Source organism: Heteronotia binoei, chromosome 7 (genome assembly GCF_032191835.1).
Source record: "Heteronotia binoei isolate CCM8104 ecotype False Entrance Well chromosome 7, APGP_CSIRO_Hbin_v1, whole genome shotgun sequence".
NCBI lineage: Eukaryota > Metazoa > Chordata > Lepidosauria > Squamata > Gekkonidae > Heteronotia > Heteronotia binoei.
In genome coordinates this window covers 101,718,316-101,732,055 of record NC_083229.1, presented here as the reverse complement: position 1 = coordinate 101,732,055, position 13,740 = coordinate 101,718,316, and the positions used below count along the sequence as shown (strand labels likewise).

General features: G+C 42.5%; 1 protein-coding gene across 2 annotated transcripts in view; it reads right to left on the bottom strand.

Moving 5' to 3' along the window:
* The window catches only part of SALL3 (spalt like transcription factor 3), a 23,125-nt gene extending 12,073 nt beyond the window's left edge, over nt 1-11,052 (bottom strand). For both annotated transcript variants that reach the window (XM_060244095.1, XM_060244096.1), the window contains exon 1: nt 10,895-11,052. In XM_060244095.1, the coding sequence (XP_060100078.1) occupies nt 10,895-10,973 (79 nt within the window). In that variant the 5' untranslated portion in view covers nt 10,974-11,052. The remainder of the gene's footprint in view (nt 1-10,894) is intronic.
* Nucleotides 11,053-13,740: the final 2,688 nt, after the last annotated feature.

The following is a 13,740-nucleotide window of genomic DNA, read 5'->3' as shown; positions in this document are numbered from 1 at the left end:
TTGCAAACAATGATACTATAGCTGAGTCCTGCAGATTACTCATAAAAGAGAACGTTGTAACTATTTCATGTGGTTATTGAGATAAAAAGTGGTATGGAGTACTGGATTTGGACAAGAAAGACTGGCACTCAGACCTGCTCAGGCATGATGCTCAATGAAAGGCTTTGGGCAAGCCTGTTTCTCGCAGCTTAATTTAACTCATAAGGTTAGTGTGAGAATAAAATGAGGTAACCACCATGTATACTGCCCTAATCTTAGCGGAGAAAGGACAGGATACAAATGTGAAAAACTGATATTCTTTGTAGGTCTCCAAAATAGGGAAAGTCCCGCATTTTAATATGATTATTTTATATTATTCCTCCATGCAACTTTGGGTCTAACACTGTTGCCTAACACTGTCAGTATATATATGAAATATATTGAAAACCAAGTAGACTTCATGATGTTGTACTCTTTCTGACAGGCAAGCTTGTATTTACCACTCTGTTAAACAGAATCTGTTTGCCCAACCCCACCTTTCATTTTCCAAAGCTATAAATATCAGTATAGAATTCTCATGCTTCTTCAAAATAGAGAGACAGTAATTTAAAACTGGAGATAACAAATTCTTCAAAACACAAAGTATTAAAATAACTGTACAAATCCTAATTTCTAACCAAGGATTTTTTAAATGTTTAAGTTGGAGCCCTAACATTTAATATTGAAACTTATTTCTAGTGTTTCATAACAATTCTTTAACAGGAACTGCATATTACTTTTGGAGTGCTAAGATGCTTGCTTTAGAGACATTAGGCTATAATTCTAACCATGCTTAGATGAAAGAAAGTTCCATGGAAAGTTAATACAACTTACTTTCATTAAGGGAGTGTTTACACTACTGGTTCTAATGAATTCTGCTGTCATTTGCAGGCATGTACCTTTAAACAAACCACCGAGAGGTGTGTAAAATAGTGTTTTATCCAAATATAATCACTAATTAAAGGGAAAACAAGGGATAATTGAATTTTAGTATTAAAAATGCAGGATTGAAATACATAAAATCAGCTTGTGACTAATTTTTTGCTCTTTCCATTTTGACTATTTTTTTTAAATCCCTGTAAAAACAGAGCTTTTAAAAGAAAACTCTCCCCTGCCCCCATACCCAGCTCTGATAAAATTCAGCTTCTCAGTGCTGCACTTTTAAAAACATGAACTTGTGTATTTGAGTTGACAAATATATGTTATGGTTCCAGTACTTTAAAACCCTTCTATATAGTAAAAAGTAAAATAAATAAATAAATTATACAATATAATTCTTGTTTGTTGAAGTCAGTGACATTTATTATAGCATGAGTTTAGTTGCTTTATCATGAGACAAATTCGGTTTAAACCAACATTGCCTCTCTTTTAGATATTTAATCATATTGTACAGATGAGATAAAGACTTAGTTTTGCTTGTGAATAGGCTTCTTTGCAATTGGGTCATTTTAAAGCTCAGTTGTCTGTCTTGCATAAAAATTATCTGATGCAGCTAATAGTCAAGAAATTAAAGATGTAGTATACACAGGAGTCAGCATAAAATGCTGCAAACCAAAATATATCTACTCAAAGTAGTGATTTAAAAATTTTGGATCGTTTGCTCCTATCAAAGTTCTGATTATTTGCCCATTACTAGAAAAGTCCCACTGCAATTAATAGGATGCTTCAAAGACATCTTAAAACTGAAAAACAGCCTGAAAATAACTGTACCAAATGTAGCCAAATCTTAAATGTGTATTATTCCTTAGATCACAGGGTTACTCAGGAATACCTGTGGGGTATATTATCTTGGTTTGTTCAATGAGTCGATATAGGGAGAATTGCTCTTTCCTCATGCCATATACAGCCCAATCCATAGCTCAAGTTAGGTTGAAACATTTGGATTAAAGTCAGTAAAATGCCTGGATTGTAGTCTGGGTTGCAAATTTGAGAAATTCCAGTTACTTCACCAGAACAGTGCCACCGCTAGTAGCCAGGGAATTACCTTTGAGGGCACTTTTCAAATATTTACATGCCCCTTTATGAATTGCATTCATCTTTACTGAGAGAGAAATGAGAGTTACAATGCAACCCTAAGCAGAACTATATATTGCTAAGTCCACTGAAATCAATGGGCATAGAAGGGTGTAATGTTACTCTATTTAGGACAGCACTGTTACAGACAGAATATGGCATGTGTGTCAGATAACATTATGTATTGTTAATTCATAGTACAGTCAGATTTTCTTTTGCACAAAAATACCCTGTTTCAACAGTAGTTTAGTTAGAATGATTCCAGTTTACACTAACACAAATCTGAGCAGACTTCAGAGGATGGTGGAAGACAGGAGGGCCTGGAATGACTTTGTCCATGGGGTCGCAAAGAGTCAGACTTGACTGTGCAATTGAACAACAACAAAAATAGAGGCCTAACAGTCACACAAGGAGCCCTATATTTTATTTACTATTAAGCTATTTTCAATTAAATAAAAATAATATTTCTAGAATCTGCATAGTGTCACCACAGATGGTACCACAATGGAACATAAGCACATAAGTATTTTATTACATGAACTGCACAGACAAAACTGTTTTTCTTCTGTATCTATGTTCTTCTTATATAATTTCTAATTTTCTAAATACAGGAACCCTTTATTAGTATTTCTTATAACGATTATTCAAGTGCTGTTCTCTACTGAAATCCTGGGGGGGGGGGGGTTGCTTCCTATATTCTTTAATACCCATTTCAAATTGGGTATAGCTGAAAAGCAGGGTAAAAAAAAGTCTTTAGACAAAAAAACGAGAATATAATTGTTTGCTAAAAAATATAATTGTTGTTTGTTACTGATTTAAAATAAACAAAGTACCAAGATGTACCTTGTCTATTCAAAGTACCTTGTCTATTTAAAGTATATGCTATTTGTTTAGCATATATCAGATGGAAAATCATATTTGATTTAGAAATCTACTCACAAGTTCCCAAGAGGAAAAGGCCTACTTACTAGCTGAATTGCAGAATAGGTACAGTACACAGAAGATGTATTTTTAAAAAATTGTTCACTTGTACAAATAGATTAGTCTTAAACCAAAAGTATAGAATGCTCTTGTATGCAAATACAATGCACCTTAAAATATGAGCATTAGATAATTTTTCATCCAATTGAGCTTCCTGAACATAGATAGTTCCTCAAATAAAGACTGACAGGTATTATGTGTTCAGTTTACCAGAACAAGAATATATATTTTCACTATTTAAAAACATTTTATTAAAAACTATATTATAGCACTAGAATTTCCCATATATGGCTTAAAGGAGATTTTTATCCATAAGTGAATATCTCTAATAACACATATATATGTTATAGGTGATTTTAAAAAAAACTTTTAGCTATCTCTTAAAACATTTGTCATATTTTTGATAAAATTCAAGACATTTTTGTCTCCTAAATTAATTCTTTCAAACTCTTTTTATGATAGCTTTGAATCCCATAAAGAAAGATGAATTATCACATACTGGGCCCAAGCTGTGAAACAGGAGGAGACAAATAGAGACCCCTACTGTGTTTAACAACGTAGAAGAAATTCCAGACTCAATAGAAAAATTTCTATCCTTTTCTCCAAAGGCCACATAAACTGATAATATGAATGTGAACAGTGGAGGGCACTCTTGCTATGCAAAACTTGCATTGGTCTGGCATACTTATTTTGATCTATCCAGTGGCCTAAATTTCAGAATTTAACATAGCAGCCACCTGTGGCATAGTCACTAACTGTCTTCTATTTAAAACATACACAACATCTAACCAACCACTAGGGCCTTTGTATACACAGGTGCCAAACGGATCAAGCATCCCCATTTTATTTTGACTATCTGTAAATGCTTATCTCAATATTGCAATTTAAAATACAAGTATATATATTTTCACAACAGATGGTAAGCAACAACGCTTTGGCAAATTTTTAAATTCCATATGTCATGTTATACCAATATTTGTAATTCTTTGTAATCAGGGTGATGGTTCCAATATCTGAACTGAAATGACAGCAGCCCTTTACTAGGAGCCAGTGCAGCTTTTATCAGTCCTAGATATCATGCTAAAATATGAACTGCACCACAGCAATGGACTAAATAATTAAGTAACATTTTAATACAATTCTCCAGTTTTAGATACATGCACTTCCTGGCCATTCACAAAACCAAATACTAACCTGAATTGATACTTGTGGATCTGTCAAAACGAGAAACTTAGCACAGGTTTAATCCTGTAGAATTTTCTGCATCAATGCCATCTGACTGATAGCAATGAAGCTGTTTGCATATGTACACATTATAACATCAGGACTGATGCTAGGTTTATCACTAACAAATGAAACATCAGTTGCCCTTGAGCTTACAAAACATTAATATATGAAAATAAAGAGAAAGGTTTGTAGAACCGTTACAGGGTGATCCTATGCATATTTACTCAGAAGTAAATCTCACTGAATTCAAACCAGTCCACCCCACACATAAGTATACACACAGAGAACAAACATTCTTAGAAGAATTGCCATTAACATTTTGATAAACCAAACCGAAACTGTAACAGCACTAGCAAAAATTAATTAAATAATTCAAGGCTACCTAAAAGAAAGCCTCTTCTCCTTTTGGCTTTATACGTACTGAAAGAACTTGTATCAAGCTAGGAGGGCATTTGATAAATGCACAGAATGTAGCAAAACTCACAAGAATCTCTAGTTAACACTCAAATTTGGTGTTAACACTTAACAGAACAGTGGTAAGCCGTGCTGCCAAGGTCAACTGCACAGATGTACTAATTGTATTATGAGCTTGACATCTAGTGGCCACCCCTGGCAGGGAAAAGCAGGCAAAGGTTAAATCAGCAAGCCTTGTCAAAGCACTTCTAACTACCCACCCTCAGGGACAGTCCATTGGAAGCTTGCTGGGGAAGTTAGCTGGCACTCCATGCAATCCCACCTCTGCACTGACACCAAACAAAAAGACTCTCTGTAGTACACCGGACATTGAAGCACAGGCAACAGAAAAGGGGTGGTCTTGAACACTAAACATAATGTGCAATATGTGTGAGTCTGGACTGGGGAAAGAAGGACAACATTACTTCATAAAATATGTAGAAGTTTTATTGCCTTTGCTACAGGAGGCCTTTAGCTTGTAGGGATAGTATTCTCTCATAAGTGAACAGTTAAAACATTTCAGAAGGTACTGTTGCCACATACAGTAAACAGGTAAAAATAAAACCACTCACACATTTGGGGGGGGGGGGTTGTTCAGTGTTTTCAAAAAAATTTACAATAGCAATCATTCTTTTACTTTTTACATTCCATGATTTCACAATCCTGCACTATGCTAACGACCATGCATGCCTAGGGAACTACTCTCAAACAAGTTTATAAAGACTGCAGCCCAGATTTTCTTGCCTTCTTGCTTGATTTTATTTTTCTAGCATATATGCAACAGTAGCTCTAAATATGAACTTCCTCTTGAATATAAATGTTGCAAGTTCAGTATAAAATTCCTACAGAAATGTAAACTAAATACATATTTTGTAATCTTAAAATTCCTTAATATGGATCTATTTATTGTTGAAGCACTGCTACAAAAAGCCTATTTTGTTCCTTACAGTAAGCTTAGCAAACAGCTTGCTTATAAAATACCAGTTTCAGTATTTTCAGTTTCTGCTTTATTTTTGTACAAAATGCCTCAAAAGCTATTTGATCCAGTGTCCCAGAAGATCAGTTTTATTGTCAGCAAACTAAGTGGATCGTGTCCTTACTGAGGTATGTTCTTATAGAAATGCTGGTGTTGGCTTGCCAGCCAGACAACTAATTGTAAAATGCAATAAAGGCACCTAGTTTTCTTAATGCTTGAACTATATAAATGAAGTTGGTAAACAGTTCTGTTTCAGTTATTTCCAGTTTCCATATGTTCATATTGCAAAACTGTGAGTGGAAGTTTTAAGAATATTTAGACTTTTAAAAACGTCTTCGTAAGAAAATGACCAGCATTCAAGTTTAAGAATATATAGCTGATATTCAATGCATAAATAAGAGAGTTAATTGTAATGATTTTTCAAAGAAAATGGGTAAATGTCCTTATTCATGGAAGGCATATGTTTCACTGCCTGCATGAGGAAGCATCTCTGGGATTAACAGCACAAAAGAATCTGCACCTCTTTAGTCTCCTTTATCATTTGCATACTAAAAATCATCAACTTTTTAAATGAATTCCTGCATTAAACTATATTTTTCTGGTCTTTGAATAGACAAAAGATAATGTAGATGTTTATCAGAAATCTGAAAGTTATATATAAACAAAAAGTCAGTTATCTTTGCATATGCTAACAACTAATCAGCTCATCTTAAAAGGATTGTTTTTTTCAATTGAAAACACTACTAACCAGTATTTAAACATGGAATGTAAATGTCAGGATTTCATGTTTCATGGAATGTTTGTCAAAACCTTTCATGTTTTATATCTGTTACAGCTGAGTAAAAAAGTAACAACAGCACATAATTTTCTGCATTATTAGTAAGAATAATTAATTGTAAAAGAAACCTCATAGTGAACCCTTTAAAATAATCTATAAAATAACTGGCAATATTAGAACAAATGGGAAATAAAAACCAAAACAATCTCCCAGCCTAATACAAGATGTTCAGAAGTTATAAATATACTGAACTGTGCCAAACTGATGTTAAAAATATATGTTTTAGTATAAGTAAAAAAATTTCTCTCTCTCTCTCTCTATATAGTATATATAGCTGTATCTTTCTTTTTCAAAGAAAGGTTTTGTTAAGTCACACAAGAACACTGCACAAGTTTATTTCTTTTAAACCCAAGATACACAATAATTAATGTTACTTATACTGCACAAAACACTTCCTCAAAATCCTTTCTATTAATTATTATTAAGCCTATCTCTGCTCAATTATTGTCCACTTCAAAATACTAAAGGTTTTTTTTAAAAAATGAGGATTCATTTGGGTCAAAATTGTATACAACGTTGCCATATGCTGTAACAAAACAAAACTGCTCTGTGGTGCTTGTAATCTGTTGATTTAAAGAGAATAATTTAACTGAGGATGTAAAGTCTCCTGATATTTGAGATTAAACTCATTCAGCACAGAGAACAGCAAATTCACCATATTGGATTTTATAACAAGTCCTCCAGTTATTATGCCACTCTTCATAATGACCATTTCTTTCAATATGGCACCCTTTAAAATGTTTTGTGCGTAAATACCTTTTGTTCACTTCTTGTCAGCATAAACTGCTATGCAGATTCTAATTAATCACTGCACGTAAGCATTCATTTTCCAAATTACCAAAAGCATGCTCTTTTCCCACAATAAACACTTTAAAATAATGTGGCTTATGAATTCTTTGTATGCCTTGAAATAAAGTTGCAGCTCAATCTGACTTCAACAATTATTTATTGCATTTCTAAAACTTCTATTGTAACACTGCCATCTAAATTGACTGGCCTTCATATAACTTTAAATACGGCCTAATGTTTATCTTCCACTCTGTCAAACTGTCAGGTTTCTTTTGCTACTGTGTAACATAATATCAGTTAGGGGGGAAAAGAGCATTTGCTCTTAAAAGCTTTTCTTAATGAAAGTACACTTTGAATGCGACATTAAGTGTGATTCTTGTATATACATATAAAATAAGCCAGCCTTCCATGGCTGAGGAACAGCTTAAGCAATTATATTAAAATCAAAGCCTAGGAAGTTGAGACATTCAAAAGGAAAGTGAAGATTAAAATGAAATTATAGTTTAATTTTGTAAAAGTACAAATGCACTTTTCATCTGCTGTATACATTGTGAAGGGTATATTCTGGCCTGTTGCAAAATTAGAAGCAGGAACTGTGGCAATGCTTTGGCTACAACTGCTCACCGAAAGGAAAGGGTCTGACTTTACAAGAAATGTTTGAACTCCAGCAGCTTGTGCTCTTGGTTATACTGAACCAGTTAAATTCCTTTAAAGGTAAAAAACATTAGCTCTTAATAAGGTGTAAATGATTTGCATCAACTCTCATGTGGAGTACATATACTGCAATTAATGTACATTGCCCTGTTCATATTTCTGAAAATGAAACTGCAGTGAGGACAATATGCAAGCAGGGCTTGCCTCTTTTTTGTTATTTACTCTAACTGCCTATAAAATGTTTTACTCTTATTAATTAAAATTTGGTCTTATTTTAAAAAGGGACATAGCACATTTTGATCACAGTCCTCTAAAGCTGAGAAGTATTTACATTGTTGCATTTTAAGGCTGCTGTGAAAGCCGATTTTGAGCTATTCAGGGACCACAATAATAACGCTTTAAAATTCCTCACTGGGTTGCAATGTAGTCCTTTTGATGGAAAGACTGTCTTTCTCATTCGGCAGAAATAAATCCATTCATTTGATCATGTAGTCATTGAGGGCAATACAAAACAAACCAAGTGTGAGAAATTCTATGTGATGAAGTAAACAAAACAAAACCCCCAAAAAAGAAAAAAAAGAGAAAAACCATTTCCATGACAAAAAGATTCTTTGTTCTTAATCTACCCACCATATGCAAGCATTTCTTTTTAGCATATCTCCTGTTCTAATCTCGGGTGACATGGCTACATAGATAAGACTCACTAAACAAAACAAAAAAACCCCTCCTAGTTTAACAATTTTCTTCAATTTATTAACTCAGCAGAAGTGCCATAATGAGGCAATGAGTGTTCTTCTCATGAACTTTTTAAAATATTCAGTGTAGTATAAATTCTTAAACCAAGGACTCTGTCAACCCACTATGGCTTTAATTAACAATAATGTATTTTAAAAGAAATGCTGCTTACTGGATCACATTGTACTACTTTTAAACCAAGAACAGCATTAATATTAAGCGAAGAAACACATTTTATACTTTGGCTGTAACCCAGTTTCTCTGCCAATCTATTACTAGTATTATCCAAGAAGCTTTTTACATTAGCACTTGAAGCCAGCCCCCTTTCCTTCCTTACTTCTGTTTTGGAGACCTTTTTGAAGCCAGTGGGAGTGGTAGTCCTGAATATTTGCCAAGCTAATGGGTTTTTTTTAACCTGATAAAGTACATTCACATTGTCCTAAATGCTGAAGTTGTAAAGTTCATTTAAAATAATCCAAAATCCTTTATTGCAAACTTCCTTTTCTCCTTTCAGACTGAAGCGCTAAAATCCTCCCTTTTATCTTGAATTGAATAATCAGAAGGTTCACTAAAGTCTGTGTATTCTCTAAAGAATAAATGGTCTTTACAGCTAGGTACCTAACGATCTCTCTCTCTATGTATATATAGATATTAAAAATTATGTGACGCGTGAGAACTTTCAAATGGAAGATGGTGACTTTACCATAAAACTAGAGGTTAGAATGCCATGGCAAATTTTATTGCCCCATGAAGCTAATACATTTTAAAATTATCCTAACATATTGATAAAACATTGTGTGTGGAGGGGAGGGGGGGACAGTCTGAAATCATAGGTGACTTTTTTTAATAGCATGTTGGCAACCCAAGATGCCAGCACAGGGAAGAGGCCAAATAAATTTCCTTTCAGTCCACAAATAAGTGGATAAGAAATATGGCAATTAATAATCGACCTCCAATCCTTGAAAGAAAGAAAAAACCCCAAGAACTTCATGGCAACTACAAAGAAAAGGGCGGGCGTTAGGCGACTTAAGCTCTGCCTGAGGGCAGGCAATTTAGCCGCCCCAGGCCTTGACAATAATTCCCATGCCGCTTCCCCCCCAAATACCTTCCCTAACATTTTAGGGAAGGGCCACTTTCCCCCACCTCTCCCTGTTTAGACGGCGCACCCCCCACCCCTCCCCCAGTCTCACCCTCAGGCCTTTGAGGAAGAGCCAGGAAGTCGTAGGGACCAGATAAAATCTTCTTCTCAGCCACTTGGCCCGAGCAATCTTTGCAGGGTGCTTGAGGGAGGAGCCTCGGCCCACTGTGGCGCTGAGCAAGAAGCCCCCTCAGGACCCCCTCCTTAAACAAAAAACAAAACCCCAACAACTTGCCACCAAGGCTGCCACCAAGGGAAGTAAAGCCTCGGGGGGGGGGGGCTCTGCGGGGTGTTACTACAGTGTAAAGCCGCCTTTCGGGTTTTATTTTTTGAGCGCGCGACAGGCCGAAGAATGGAAGCTCCTCGTGGGGGCTTATTTGTTGTCAACAGGGGACAGCAGCTGCCGCCGTCAGGGCCGCTTCCGGGAGCTGCGCCGCCGCCGCCACGACCATCCAAGCCCGAGCTGCCGGCGCGCGTGCCTCAGACCCTGCGGCCCGGCGGAAGCCGGCGTCGCTTTCGCACCTTCCTTCTGCCAACTCTTGTTTAACTTTCCGCTTTGGGGAAGAGAAGAGTGCGGGGAGTGGGGAGGGGGGGGGATCACACATATGGCTTCAACCTAAACCTCAACCCTGGCAAATAGAAACATAGACGGAGAGGGGGGTGGAAAGACGACTCTTGGCTTCAAGGCATGGGGAAGGGGGGGGGGAGATAGTAGCAGCTCCCACGCCTCCCCAAGCCCAGCTGAGTGGGGAGGATTTCACTCCCCCCTCCCTTTCCGAAGTCCGGCCATCACTGCAGGCGATCAGATGCTCCCGGAGTGCCAAGAAGGGAAGGGAACACTTGCTCTGCCTTGTATGCGTGTGTGAGGGAAGAGGGATGGTGGAGGAAACTTATGCTGAGCTGCTTAACTTTTCGCTTCGTCTTTGCCTTCTCAGTTGCTTCCCCCCGACCCCGGGGCGGGGGAATAGTTTCTAATGCCCGATTTCCTCACCCTACCCCCATCAGAAGAAATCCACCGGTCTCTTCCCCCCCTGCGTCACGCCACTCACCCTCCCAGCTCGGTCTGTCTTACCCTGCTCCGAGAGCACCTCGGCTTGCAGCTCCTCGTCCGATTTGAGATGCTGGGGCTTGGCTTGCTTGCGCCGAGACATGCTGCTAACTGAGGCGTCTTCTTGCGCCTGCTTTTTGCAGAGGCATCAGCAAGAGGTGGAGCGCTGGGAGGAAGGGGGGTGGGTGGGCGGGCGCGTGGGGGCGAGGGTGGAGTGGTTAGGTAGGTGGGAAAACACTTGGGGGCGAGGAGAAAGTCGAGTTGGTGGCTTGTTGGGACCACCCCCCGGCTCCTTAATTTCGCCACCGCCGACAACAATCCGAATTATGTACGTGTGTGCGTGGGGGTGCGCGGAGATTCACCACCCAAGCCAGCCAGCCAGCCGAGGGGCGGCGGTGGATCAGCCGGGCGGGGTGCGCGCGGGGCTCTGCCGGCTGCGCTGCAAGCTGAGGCGGCTGCGCGGCTCGCGCATGGAGCTCAGTAATTATGATTGTGAATAATGCATGACGATTAATGATGCTGGGGGCGAGCGCCGATTGGCCCGACTCCAGCGGACTCGGGCTGCATATGCAAATGAGGGAGGGCGCTCAGCAATTAGTCGCTTCAGTCCGCCAAATGATGCGTCTGCCCGGCACCAGCAGCGCCTCCTGCGAGGGGCACCGGCTGCGGCAGCGGCAGAAGGGACCCAGGCGGCAGCGGCAGCAACAACAACACACGCACGCACTCCAAAGGGAGCTTCTGCGTGTGTGTTCACTTTACACAACATAGGTGCAAGCTTCACCGCGGCTGGGGGAAGGGCATGATGTTAGCGAGCCGTCTCCGGTCCTCCCCCTTCTTCTTCTTCTTCTTGCTGTCCCCCCCGCACCCCTTTCTCTGAAGCAAACCCCAATTATATCGCTCTGTGTCTTTTTTCCAGGTTCCTCTTGACCCAGAAGTTAGTCTGCATCACACTTAAGTTTGCCTGCGGCGCCACTCACGTCTGCTGCTGCTGCTGCTTCTTGAGAGGTTTTCAAGCGCCACCCAAACTTCGGGGGGTGTTTTTTTTGGGGGGAGGGGACTTCGCCTTTCGTCGCCTGCCTCCCCCGCCGTTCTTCCCCTTCGGCTCTTCTCGTCTCAGATCGCTCGGCTGGAGGGGGGGGGAGCTTGGGTGCGCGGGACTGCGACGAAGAGGCCCCCCCGGCGACCTCGGGCACTTTGGTCTTTCACCTCTGGCTTCTGCCTTCCTTCTTTGTCTTGCAGCTTCGCTTGCGCCCACGAGAGCCTCTCGGGTGGGGAGCCGCTGCGGTTGCTGCTGCTGCTGCTGCCGGTGGTCACTTCCTGTAGTCCGGTGGTAGGAAGTTTTCTTCCTCTCTCTCTCTCTCTCTCCGATGCAGGTTGCAATGTGACTTCGGTGCGGGTGTGGGTGCGTGCATGTGCGGAGGGGTGCCAGTGCTCCTCCCCGCCACCGGCTTCTGCCTGCCTTCTCCCGAGTCGCTGCGCCCTCGGTGGCTTTTGTTCGGAACGAGAGGCGCGAGCCTTGATCTCCCGCGGGGGGGGGAGGGGGAGAGGGAGCAAAGGCGCCCGCCACGACCCCCGGCGAGGCTTGGAGGGGGGTGGGCGGTGGCGGCGGACGGTCTTGCTGCCGGGGTGGGAGATTCCCTCGCCGCCGCCTCTCCCCCCCCCCACCCCGCCGCGCTCCTCTTCCTCCTCCTCCTCCCCGAAGCCGGACGGTCTAGGTGGGGGGGGGGGAGGCGATCGATGGCTCCCCTCGCGCTGGGCAGAGGCGGACTGCGCGAGCCGCCGAGGCGGCGCTGAGTTTGGGCGAAGCGCAAAACTTTGGAGTTGTTGGGGAGGCGCGGCGGGGTTGGCGCGCCCGCCGCGTCGGCTCCTCCCCCTGCTTGCCTCCACCCTCGCCTTGCCCTGCGGCTGCCCCCTCGCCGCTGCCGCCGCCGCCGCCCCAGGAGCACCTCCCCCGGCCGCCCCTCGCTTGGCGCACAAACACTTGCGGCCCCCCCCCGCCCCCCACCCCCGGCACGCTGCTCCTGCCTGCCTTCTGACGGGGAGGGGAGGGGAGGGATCCCCCGGCGCCTTCGCCTGCCATCCCTTCCCGGGAAAGCCGCTTCCCACTTTCTCCCCGAAGCGCTTTGGGAAGGCGACGAGTCCTCCGGCGCCCGCCCTGCGGGGGCAGCCTGAAACGACTCCGCCACAAGTTGCTGCCCTCCCCTCCCCTCCCCTCCCCTCCGCCCGGAGCAGCGCTCGGGGCCGCTTTCCGCCGGGACCTCCAGAGGGCTTCGGCGGGCGGGCGGGGGGATCTCTCTCGCCAGGGATGGGGCAGGCTCGCTCCCCAGGCCCCTCGTGCTGCTAGAGTGGGCACGTCCCTCCCCCCCCCGCCCGCTGTCTAGTCCTGGAGCCCTTCGGAGGTCCCGCGCCCACTTGGGGGGGGGGAGCGAGAGCATGAGATTTTTTGGGGGGTGGGGTTCCCTCCTGCCCTCGCCGAGCATCCTTAACCCTCGAGGGCGTCGGGAGCTCGCCTTCGCCTCGGGAAAGGAAGGCTCGCTCGCCTCTCGGTCGGGGCAACCTTCTCTTCGCTCCGTCGCGCCGCTCCTCGCCCCCAGCCCGCCTTCCCTCTCCTTTGCCCCGGGGTTGGAAACGGGGCAATCTGGCCTTTTCTCCCCTCTCGCCTCTTTCTCTTTTAAAAACGCTTTTTTCACGAACGCGGGCTTTTTTCCCCCAGACAGGCCAGTTTTTTAACATAACAATCGTAGTAATAATAATAATCGAAAGGGGCTGAATAAAGCTCCACTTTCCGGGACGAAGATAATAAAGCTCAACGACAGAGCAGCCTGTCGGCGGAGACCTCCTTCACCTGCCCGTTTCACGGGTTTAAATGA